This window comes from Heptranchias perlo, chromosome 16 (assembly GCF_035084215.1).
Source record: "Heptranchias perlo isolate sHepPer1 chromosome 16, sHepPer1.hap1, whole genome shotgun sequence".
NCBI lineage: Eukaryota > Metazoa > Chordata > Chondrichthyes > Hexanchiformes > Hexanchidae > Heptranchias > Heptranchias perlo.
The window spans coordinates 46,034,870-46,047,353 of NC_090340.1; the positions used below are offsets into that span (position 1 = coordinate 46,034,870).

At 38.5% G+C, this 12,484-nt stretch overlaps 1 protein-coding gene across 2 annotated transcripts in view; it reads left to right on the forward strand.

Annotated features, from left to right (window-relative positions):
• dhx38 (DEAH (Asp-Glu-Ala-His) box polypeptide 38) overlaps positions 1–12,484 on the forward strand; it is an 85,963-nt gene that overhangs the window by 4,483 nt on the left and 68,996 nt on the right. For both annotated transcript variants that reach the window (XM_067998082.1, XM_067998083.1), the window contains exons 3-8: positions 876–1,066; positions 4,223–4,372; positions 4,822–4,999; positions 6,096–6,214; positions 6,670–6,746; positions 9,049–9,204. In XM_067998082.1, the coding sequence (XP_067854183.1) occupies positions 876–1,066; positions 4,223–4,372; positions 4,822–4,999; positions 6,096–6,214; positions 6,670–6,746; positions 9,049–9,204 (871 nt within the window). The remainder of the gene's footprint in view (positions 1–875; positions 1,067–4,222; positions 4,373–4,821; positions 5,000–6,095; positions 6,215–6,669; positions 6,747–9,048; positions 9,205–12,484) is intronic.

Genomic DNA, 12,484 nt, shown 5'->3' on the forward strand with positions numbered 1-12,484 from the left:
CGGTTTTCAGCCTCTCTTGCCATCTACTGGTCAAGTCACTTAAACTTGAATAACTCAATCTATATTAGGAATGTAAGAAAACTGAAATGAAATCCATCATTTGTGTGATTTTTAATGAAGGTTAATGTCACCCTTTTTTCAAGAAGTTATACTGTTGAAGTTGTCGTGGTGTACGCAGTAAGAAGATTCATAAAAACAACATAATCTAAATAGAGGTTTTCTTAAAACATTTAAAAGCATTCCCAGTTTTTGTTTTTGAATTACCAGAAGGGGACAAAGGTAAAATCTGAGTATTACAAATCTTTTGAATAGCTTGCAGTAGTTCTGATTGACATAGTATAATAGAAATAGGTTGTTTGCTTCTTGCCACTTTTCCCATGCACGGTAATTACAAATATGTACAATTGCAGATTGATTGCTTTCAAAATTGTGAACTTTGGTGGGGACTTATAATTTTACTGTGAATTGCATTATACAATCTACTCTTAATTCAAAAGTTGATTTCTAGCTGTTGATTCAAATTGCAATTGTGTGTAATATGCCTGCTGTGTTCTGTTTTATTCAAATTGTTTAATTCAAGCTAGTGGATAATTTTTTTCAAGCAAAAAATAGCTAAATTAACAGGGTAGACTGTATGCAAGTGTTTTCTATTTATGCAAGGCTACTATAAATTTTTGCATTAAATTTTGTATGTACATGCTTCCTTCTGGAGATATTTTTCTGAAAAATTGCCTGTCTCAAGTCTCTTGTTTGAATTTCGAAATTCAATCATTTACAATTGGATGGCTAGCATTTAAGTTACCAATTTTAAACAAAAAAAAGTTGTTGCGATCTACTGTTGTGTGCATTGCTAAAAAGTGTCCCTTATGTTACAGATACTATCGTACATCTGGTGCGGAGACACCTTCGCACACAGGTGGTGTTAGCGAGGAATTTAAGGAACGCCATCGGCAGAGAGAACGGGATCGCCGAGAACATGGAGTTTATGCATCATCAAAGGACAACGACAAGGAAAAGAAAAGGGATCGAAGTAGGGACCGCGATCGTGAGTCAAAGAGGGACCGTGGTAAAACTTCTAAATGTTTTTATTGTTCTTTAAATGTAGCTACACTAGAGCATCAGATTTTCTATGCTATTTTCTCTAATGTTACTGTCACATTTTGGGATTCCAGACTATGCCACCACTTAGGGACCCTTGTATAATATATGTTACAAATGCTACTATTGAGCTAAACTTACCTCTCAAAGGGTTAAACTCGCAGGGTTGCAGGCAAAGATTAGGTTTCAGACTAGGCGTATGGACCAGCAACCTGCAGACGAATGTGAGATGCTTTGACATTTCATAGATCGTTCACGCTTATTGCTCCTGTGATAGCTGTATTCATTTGAACTGATGTGGAGATGCCGGTGATGGACTGGGGTTGACAATTGTAAACAATTTTACAACACCAAGTTATAGTCCAGCAATTTTATTTTAAATTCACAAGCTTTCGGAGGCTTCCTCCTTCGTCAGGTGAACGATGTGAAAATGAAATCCTCGAAATGAAATCGCATTTATAATTCACAGAACAATGCTTGGTGATTACAGACAGTTTTTTCAACTGCCCGTTGCCAAGGCAATCAGTGTGCAGACAGACAGGTGTTACCTGCCAGGTCTCAAAATATACAAATCACCAAAAAAAACAACAAACAAAAAAAAACAGATAGAGAGGTAGAAACATAGAAAAGACAGCAACTGACCCATTATATTAAAAACAGATAACATTTGTTCGCTGGTGGGGTAACGTGTAGCGTGACATGAACCCAAGATCCCGGTTGAGGCCGTCCTCATGGGTGCGGAACTTGGCTATCAATTTCTGCTCGACGATTTTGCGTTGTCGTGTGTCTCGAAGGCCGCCTTGGAGTACGCTTACCCGAAGGTCGGTGGATGAATGTCCATTTGAACTGAGCAGGCGTCATTTCCGGGTTAGGCTGGTGGATTCTACTCTTGGGGGCAGGTAGAAAAGTGCTGTGAGAAGGTTAAAGTAAAACACAAGACTGCAGGGAGGGCTGTAGGACAGGATGCAGAGGAGAGATGCACTGAAATGGGACAGCGTAGCTTGATCGTTATTTGTAGATTATTACACAAAGCCAAATAAGTGAAACTAATTGTAACTGTTCTATACCTTCGCCTTCCTATGGAATGAAGCAGCTTAACCATGCATATCAAGCCTTGCATCACCTTGTGGTAGCTTGGTCTGCTATTGGTGAGATTGAAAAAAATACACAAACGAAAAACACGACTATCTGGTCCAGATCACAAGCGAATGCTGTTGTTACACCCCGGGGTTACGCTATCATACGTGTAGATGTAGGGCATTGTGAGTCAACTCCCATAAAAATAAGATGCTCATACTGCAGAAGGGAGTGAATAATGCCACTGAACCCAAGAAGGCATCTACGGTAGACTCAAATTCATAATAGTTACTCTGGGTAATAAATTGGAAATGCTTTTCAAAAATATTTTATATTTATTTATAATAGGACTTATTACTGTTTATATAGGTGGAGAGATTTCACTTCAAAGAAAACAATGCAAAATTCCATAACGTTAGCATATTATTTGAAAATGAAATTTTTTTTAAGTAAAGAAAGATTAAATTAAAGTTTCCCATTGGCTATCTGCTATCTATTTGCTCATCTGGTTCATTGAAAACTTTATTAGTCTCAAATAATGCTGAGTCATGTAAATAAAATCCATAGAGCAAGAGGTCAAAAATCTATTTTTAAAATCAAATCTTAGAAAATGTTAATATTATTTGTAACTTTAAAGTTCATATTTTAAATTTTTAGGGTACGAATGATATTTAAAGGGGCATTTAAATCTTTACAGAACTCATGACTCAAAGCTTTCTTTGGAATTGCAGTTTTTAGTTTAGCAAGTATACCCTTTCCTGTTTTGTAATTGGAACAATATTATATAGCTCATCAAGACCTTCTCGGTTTCAAAGATATGGGCTGAGAGAGAGACCTGAGTTCAAATAGCATAAAGATTCATATAGTTACTGTCGCATCTATATAGTGCTAACAAGGGAGTCAAAGGTTATAGTAGGGAAAGTAGGGTTGAGGTCACAATCAGATCAGGCTTGATCTTATCAAATGGCAGAGCAGGCTCGAGGGGCCGAATGGCCTACTCCTGCTCTTAATTTGTATGTTCTTAATTCGTACATGTTTTCTAGCAATAGTTTATAACTGGAGGTTTATGAACAGCAATGCCAGAATTCCTTTAGAAGGCTTGTACACCATTAGCTTTCTTTCTCTTTCTCCCTAGCTACCCATTGGCAAAGGTCAGATTGTCGAACCTTACTTGCCAGCTTTTTTTCATTCTTTTCCCCCTCTTTTTCTTTGCTTTCCATCTGTATTTTATGTTTGCCTCCTCGTTGTAGACTGTTGTTTTTCCTCCAGTTCTATTTGTTATGAGACTCACCGTCTCCTGCCTTCGTTTATCTCTATTCACTAAAGATTTAAGAAAAATAACTCTCCCCTTCAAATTGAACTTAAGCTAAAACCCTAGTCTTCCACAGACCTTCAACATTCTATATGACCAACAAAGTATAATACATAAACTAAGATGTGAAAAATGGTGGATTTTACTGTTAATTGTATAATTGAAGGTGTGCATGTAGTGTAGATGGTATACACTCCAGGTTGTTATGGATTGTTCATGAAATGCTTATTAGTTAGGCAGCATGTGCCATTTTGTTTTCTGCAATCCATAATATTGTAATATACATTCTATTCCTCTTAATTCAAAGTTTCTTAATTCAAATTATCTGATAAATCATGAGGACTAAATTCTCACTTTACTGTGCTCATATTGTTTAATTCTAATTATCGGATAATCCAATTTTTTTTCGCGCATTCAATGATTTTGAATATCAAAAGTTGTCTGTGTATCCTCTGTATTTGTACTTCAACCTGTTAATGCTGTTTTGCACCTTTACTACCATGTTACCTTTGCACAAAAGTAATTCTGTTTTTATAAAGGAGGAATATACTAAAATAAAGAATTACAGAGCACCTTCAGTGCTTTCTGAATAAACTAGAAATTGTGATTATTTTTAAATCTTTAAAATAATGTACCCTGTCATAAGAATTCTACTGTAGCTTGGTTGGATAGCTGAATATTGTAAATGAATTCCATTCTTGCAGTGTAGATAAGTTGCTTTGTTGTTCTTTATAGATGATCGAGAGTGGAGTAGGTCCAGTTCCTCCAGGAGCAAGGACAGAGACAGGTCAGAACGAAGTGAGCGAGGGTACAGAGACAATTGGTCAGATCGAAGCAGAAGCAGCAGAAAAGATGAACCAGACACACCCAGGCACAGATTAAAAGGTGAGCACAAATTAGTTCTTATACATCCAGAATGAAATGCTTCTCGATTATATCTGCTGTAGAAGGAAGTACAATTTTCAAGCAGCCTGACTATCATTGACTAGCTAACCTAGTGTCTGAACTTCCACATTCAGTGCAGGACACCTGAGAGGGTGGTTGGGGAAAATCATTTGCGGTGGTTCCATGGACAAAAGGAAAATTGTAGAACATGTTCACATGGAGCACACTGGCACATCTGCTAGCAGCATTGGCCGAGGCCGGGGAACAAATTCTTTGGCCCCATCCGTTTCATATAGAAATGTATGCAGCACAGGAGGCCTTCATTGTGGGTGTGAGGGGGGGGGGGGGAGGTGAGGAGGAAATGGCTTAGAATAATGGAAATGGGAATGGAAAGACTAGGGCCTTATTTTAATTGTTTGTATCACTATTGAAATCACCTTGTTTTATAGATGCTCTTACTCCTTCTCGATCTAGCTGGGATGATGATGACAGTGGGATTGGAAGTCAGTATTCTCATCGATCTCAGTGGGAGTCTCCATCTCCTACTCCCTCGCAAAGGGATTCAGATAAGAGTGAAAGAAGTTACCGCTCTTCAGGTCGTGACACTGAGAAGCGTGATAAAGAAAGGTAGGTGAAAAATAAATGTGTGGAACAGAAAATGTGAGTTCTGTTTAAAAATAGATGGATAGAATAGCAGAATTATGGCATCTCTTCCAACTAACCTAGAGACCTTTTGGGTTTAAAAAAAAAACTATTGTTAACGGTTGTAGTGTTGACAAAGCATCTGGCACATCCAATGACCATGACAATGATTATTGACTGAAGCTTTCCACTTGGGGGAGGAGATAATTTTTCAAGTGCCTGCAATTTAAACATCTTGATAGTTAAATTAATCAACCCAGACACTTCCCCTTGATGGCTCAATGAACAGCTGAGGCACATAGACCAGATAGGTCCCCAGTTCGTGCTCCAATATATGCTGAATTAGCTGATCTCAGGTGGGGAATAGGTAGGGATTCTACAGCTGGTTTCAGTGCCTCTGAGAGGATGCGCCCCACTGTTGAAGAACTTGTCAAGGCAGACTCGTGAATAAAGGCCACTTGAGTGAGGTACCGGAGAGTGACTATGGAACTGTAACAGAGCCTTAAGTGGGGGGGGGGGGGGGGGGGGGGGGGGGGGAGGGGAGAAAGAAGAAAATATAAAGCAACCTGAGTCACGCTCTGTTTTGAGTAGCTCAGTGTTAGTTGAAGGTTTTTGAACGTTGTTGCAGCAGCTTATTCTCAATATAATATTTCCATCCATTTTTTGTTTTGTTCTATTGAGTTCAGGTTCAAGTATTCAGCAAGGGTTTTTTTCCTGCCATTTGGTAAACCTACAAAATAGGCAATACAGTCTTAAGGAGCACCCACATGCACTTTGGGACTTCAGGAAGAATCATGTGTGACTGTTGATTTGTTAATGCGGTAGTTATTCTCTTATATATTGAGGTTTGGCCAAACGATAGTGTTAAGGATATAATTCTAAATGTGGATATGGCATGGCCCTTAATGAAAAGCTCCTGTATCGTAGTTTACTGGACCCTGAGACTTAGAAAATGGTGTTGATCACATTTCCCTGTGACAGTTAAGTGCTTTATGACTAAAAGATATTTGCTTTGTTAATTGTTCTGAGATTTTAGTTGTCATCATTCCTGGTATTTTAAGTAGGATTTTGCTTTGTTCAGGTCTAGAAGGAACCATTATGAAGAGGATACACCCCTGCCAACACCATCATACAAATACAATGAGTGGGCCGATGACAGAAGGCATTTGGGGGCGACACCTCGACTTTCTAAAGGCAAAGGTACATGTTTTGTTGGGAATTTTTCTTGCTGCTGAAATAGAATTTTTTTTTTCATTTTATTAATGTTACTCTCAAAAATGCAGACTTGTTGTAACTCGGTCTCCAGTAATCAATGACTTTATCTTTACAACATAGAGACTCACAACTGACCATTCATTCTAGAGGTTGTATATTCCATCCATTCATGGATGGATGGAAAAATATAGCCCAATATACTGTTAATTTAGAAACACATCTAAATTAGTAATTTGAAACATTAGGGTATCAAATACAACATTTTGTGTAAAGATTGCATAGAAAGTACATTTGAGTTTTAAATGAAAGTATAAAATATTCAACTTGTGATATATTCTTTTAAAGCAAAAGTCTAAGTGTAGCTATAATACAATTTTATATTGTAACAGTAATCATTTTGCTGTCTTAGAGTAGAATGTAACCATCTCCAACTTATTCAGGTAGGAGGGAGGACGGTAAAGATGGCATTTATTTTGAGAACGAAGATGAGCAACGGCAGTGGGAAGAAGATCAAAGGGTGAGGCCCTTTCCTCGATTTTCAAGTACTGTTGGAAAAAGAATTTGTTAACATTTCTATTTATCTTTTAGGAACTATTAGAATTTCTGCATCATGCTTTTTTAAAAAAAGAATTGCTGGCATTTGAATTCCCACTTTTGTTCTGTGTATATAATAAATTATATTATGGAATTATTGTTGTATTGTGGATTGAAGAAAGAAAGAAAGAAAGAAAGAAAGAACTTGCATTTGTATAGTGCCTCTCATATCCTCAGGACATCCCAAAGTGCTTCATTGCATATGAAGTACTTTTGAAGTGTCGTCACTGTTGTAATGTAGGCAAACGTGGCAGTGAATTTCCGCACAGCAAGATCCCACAACACAACAGTGACATAGATGACCAAATATTCTGTTTTAGTGATGTTGATGGGAGGATCATTGTTGGCCAAGACACAGGGAAAAATCCTGCTATTCTTTGAATAGTGCCATGGGATCTTTTATGTCCTTCTGAGCAAGAAGACGGCCTCTGTTTAATGTCGCATCAGAAAGACAGCGACATGCAGCACTCCCTCAGCACTGGACTGTTAGCCTAAATCACATACTCAAGGCCCTTGAGTCGAACTTGAACATGTGACCAAGAGTGCTATCACTGAGTCAAGGATGGGGATGATTTGAAGATATTTTGGCTAATTCTACTATTTGAGTGTTGTTGATCTGAATTAACACTGGTCCACTAACCAAAAACTAGAACATATATTAATAGATCACTTTTAAATGAGGCGTGACTGGTATGATAGACCAGTGAATGCTTTCCAAACTTGATTTGTGCTTGCTGTATTATGCTTCCATGTGTAGGAAGTTTCTTGTGCAGATTTGTCACCAACTGCCTATAACACTCATTTGTGTAGGTGGTAGGACACAGATTTGTGTCAGTGTTATCCTGTAGCGCTGAAATCAGGAATTCACCATATCACCAGGAACAGATCTCAAAGACAACCCTGACATCCCTTGTCTGAGAGGATGTGTCATGTTAGGCTGCTCACGTGCATCTCTTAGCAGCTGATTCCAGAAGGACATTGTTTGAAAAGGGGTCAACAGTGTGATGATTCATCAGAGACCGTTTCCTTGTGACAAATGTGAATAGTCTACTTCCGTGGGAATGCCCTCTCTCTGTATGAACCAGAACCTGACCTTATACACAAAGTAACCTGGGGTAGTGTGCCTGGGTGAACAATCAATCTTTTTATCATTACCAGGTAACATAGAAACATAGAAAATAAGAGCAAGAGTAGGCCATTTGGCCTTTCGGGCCTGCTCCGCCATTCAAAATGATCATGGCTGATCGTCTAACTCAGTACCCTGTTCCTGCTTTTCCCCCATATCCCTTGATTAAGGCATAGGAATGACTTTTTTTCTCTCATAAATTCAAACTATTAAACATATTTACTCATGGATAGAATTATTTATGGAAATAGTACTAAAAGCAATATATTGAATTGGTTCATGTACAGCAATTTGGGCCAGTTAACAAAGGAACAGCCTGACATTTTAATCAGATGAGATCCTTTGAAAGTTTCCCTGCAGAACTTGGGATAAGATGAATACTTTTCAGAGAGAGATAGCAGTCCTTATTTATGAAGCCATGTTCTGTCTCCACACTTAACTTGTTGGACAGTTGTGAACTGCTGGAGCAATTACCAATGATTTGAATAATAATCAGGAAGTGTCCTAGTGGGACATTGACACTTAACAGCTTTGCAATTAAAATATTAACATATTAAGGTGCTTAGTCCTTCAAAGGGTTTTCTCTTGCCAATCAGTTGGCATTTAAAATATTTTAAAGTAAGAAACATGGTAAAGAAAAAAAAAATAGATCATGTGCAGAATATTCCAATTTTTGTCAGAACCTGCTTACTATCTTGGCTGGGGTTTGGTGCTTGAAGGCCCAGAAAAGAAATGATGGGGCCAAAATACAAAGTTACTTTAACACTGTGCACTGTAAGTACACTTTTAATTTCTGTTGTGTGGTGAGCTGGTGAATGTTACTGCAGAGGCTTCTGATAGTAGACATCATGTTCCATTTGTGATTCTGCACATTTAGTTTTGGTGCAGGTCCAAATATGTTTCTGAGGGCCATTATATTTGTATAACAAATGTCCAGGTTTGTGGCATCACAATTTGCATTAAAGTTAGAACCTTTTTCAGAATACTTGAGCTGCTTTGCAATTGATAACACCGAATAAGATGTGATATTTCTCTCTGAAAAACTGTCCTAACTTTGTTTATTTTAACTTGTTTTGTTGTGCATCTCTCATTCCTGTAGCAAGCAGATAGAGACTGGTACATGATGGATGAAGGACATGATGACTTCCACAATCCTCTGGCGTACACCTCCGAGGAATATGTGAAGAAACGTGAACAACAGTTGCAGAGACAGACACAGAAGAGGATTTCTGCACAGAAGAGGCAAATTAATGAGGTATATGTAATTTTTTTTCTCTTTTTCTTCTTTTCCCCTCTGAATTTGATGAAGGCACCCCTGAAAAAAATTATTGAGTCTAAGTTAAGATAAACATATTCAAGAGCAATTCCAGGATATGCAATTTCAAGACTGTCAAATAATTTTATATTTGGTACACACAAGCTAACCACAAGCTCAGGTATCTGATATTTCATAGGTCCAGAAATAATTCTTCTTGTCAATTGCAAAAATTGAATTTTAAGGGTCCCTCAGTATTTCTTTCTGCTGCTTTCTTGCTGTATCTCAGGTTAAGTTTACTGCTGAATTTGTGTTTGTCAGTTAACTATTGGTAGTCATCAAAAGAAAGCTTTTAAACAAAAATGTGTTCAGCCTGGCACTGGACATTTTCTCAAAGATAGAGTGCAGTAGCTCTTGGTCTCTGGACTTAGCCTCAAAAAAATAAAATTAATGACTCAGTATTCTTGCTTTAAGTGGGGACTCAGTAGTATAAGGGAACAATATAATTTGTGCAGGGTTGTTTGGATGTGCCTTTTTGGTCCCTGTGTCTGTTGTGCCTAAGTTATTTTTTTAAAAATCAGAGCAAAAAATCTGGCTGAGATCTTCTTAATTTCATTGTTCAGACCCAAAATCAACTTGCAGGCTTCATAATGGTAGATTCAAGAGCACCCTTGGTAAATGCCTGAGAGGAGACTTGACTGATTACAGTTATGTTTTGGGAATTAAATTTTATGCAGGAGATCTAGGCTGGATTTTTCTCCACTTGAAATCAAACAGTATAGTGGTGGAGGAGGGAAAGTGGAACAAGTTAGGTCTTAAATGACAGCAGGGGGTGGGTTTAGGGAAGCTGGCTGATTTACTTTCCTTTCTGCTGCGGTACTGCAATATCCAAGGGAGAACTGTACAGGATTTTTTAAAAAATTAATTCTTGGGATATGGGCGTTGGTAGCAAGGCCAGCATTTATTGCCCATCCCTAGTTGCCCGTGAGAGGGTGGTGGTGAGCTGCAGTCCGTGTGGTGAAAGTGCTCCTACAGTGTTGTCAGGTAGGAAGTTCTAGGATTTTGAACCAGCGATGATGAAGGAACGGCAATAAATGTCCAAGTCAGAATGGTGTGTGCCTTGGAGGTGGTGGTGTTTCCAGTGTGATACTTGCTGCACCAGCAGCTGAAAGACCGTTGAAGACACTGATGGAGAGACATGGTCTTAAAGATGATCTCTTCTGCCCCCATGACCAATGTTCCCTCTAATTTTTTTCGGCCTTGTGCGGAATGAATTTGGGTTTGTGCACCAATATAAAGGCTGTGTGCGCCACCGTAAAAAAAATCACAACTTTGAACGGAACATTTTTTTAGAAAACATTATTCAAGGTGTATAACAAACAGAACAAATGTTACAATTATCCATTATTTTGTACAAGGCAAGCTGGGGAGGAATTTTAATTAAACAAAACCAGTTATAGAAATTTCAGAAGTAAACACTGTCACCAGAGGAATGAGGACATCCTGATTAAGACCCAGAGTCTGTAGATGACAGCCCAGATGATGGAGAAGAGTGTGACTGTCTCTGGTTCGGATGTTTTTCTCTTCTGTCTCTCCCGCTCTTCCAGTGTTTATATGTTTTGTTCAGGTTTACTTCTCCACCACTTGACAGATGAGATTTGATCCGCATGAGCATATCAAGGTGATTTTCTTTGAAACCGTTTCGTGATTTTGTTTTTATATTATTCATAAGGCTGAAGCCATGCTCGCAATCAGCACCTGAAGCATTGCACATATATCCAGTAGTTGTGAAACCATGTTGTACTGTTCTGCATTTTATAGAGTGAAAGTCACCATGTCCTGAAATGTTTTCAATGACTTAGTTTCAATCTTCTCTGTAATTGTATTGGCTCACAATGAGCTCCTTCTCATCCATGATGTTTTGCCCAGAAGACCTTACTTGATCAAGGATTAGGATTTGTCTGTATTGGTCAACCAGCTTTTCAATATTCTCAGTGCCAAATTCATAGCTGATTTGTTGTGGTGCAAATGAAGCAAAATCAAAAGCGGACAGTTCATTGAATTGATTTTCTGGGAACCTTTTTCTCCAGATGATCACATAGTAGGGATACGAATGTCAAAATGGAATCTCCCTTGAATGGTTCATCTCTTGTACGTGATGTAGTTAGATTTTTCACTGTGTTGCGCCAAAAGACTGTCTCGTTGAGATACTGTCCTCTGATCCTGCGGATCTTGGCCCTTGTTAACTGTATAGCTTCGATTGTTGTTAAACAGCTCTTCTGAAAGCATTTGCATGACTCTGCTAGCTCAAACAGAATATCATTCAATGCCGCCATGGTGATACGGTAAGTAGGGTCTGAGAGCTTCCTCAGGCAATACTTGGCAACTGGGTCATTGTTCTCTTTTTTTCATGCTCAAAGTAGTGAAGAAGAGCATCGTAGTTGTGCATCAGAACACCAAAGCAAATGTCTCGATAGCCACCCCACTTCATTTAGAGGTCGAAAGAACACGGCTTCACATTCTGTAACATTTGCAATTTCCTCAAATTGTCCTTTTCGAACTGAAGATCTGCAGAAGACTGTATAAATGGTTTTCAGCAATGACTCTATTTCCTTTATCATTGGTACTTTGTTCTAGGCATCGACTATTCCCAAATCTTCTCGATGGGTCATAGTGTTGCTCTACTAAATGTGGAATGGACTGCTTAAGCCCTGTGGCTACGCCATTGTTTTTTCCCAGCATGACAGAAGCACCATCTGAAGTGAACATCACCATTTTCATCACGTCCAGCTGATTCAGAGTGCAGAAGTCTTTGATAGTCATTGTAATAGCCGGTGCATCGGAAGAAGTTAACTTAACAATTCCACCGAACACTGTCTTGTGCACTGCAGAAGCCAATTCCCGAACCTGACATAAATGATAAGCATCTTGCTGACTGAAGTATCCGTGCTCTTATCAATAATTAATGTATGAAATAAAGATTGGCGAATGTCTGACATAATTTCTGCATGGACGACAATGTTGATTGATTCCAAAAAAAAATCAAAGGCATAGTTTTTGCTACGCCAGCTCGCTGGTACCTGGAGATATTTAGCCATGTGGCCGTGTATATGTTGCACAGTGCATGGAGTTGTTTACTTGTACTCCAAGCAGTACATTGTCTATGAGAATCTTTATTTCATCTGGCTTCAATCGCTGTCTCGCTGTCAGGTCCATTCTATTCTCTCTGGGTGAGAATTTCTGTTTCTAAGAACACCAACAGCAAATTCATGTGAATTGC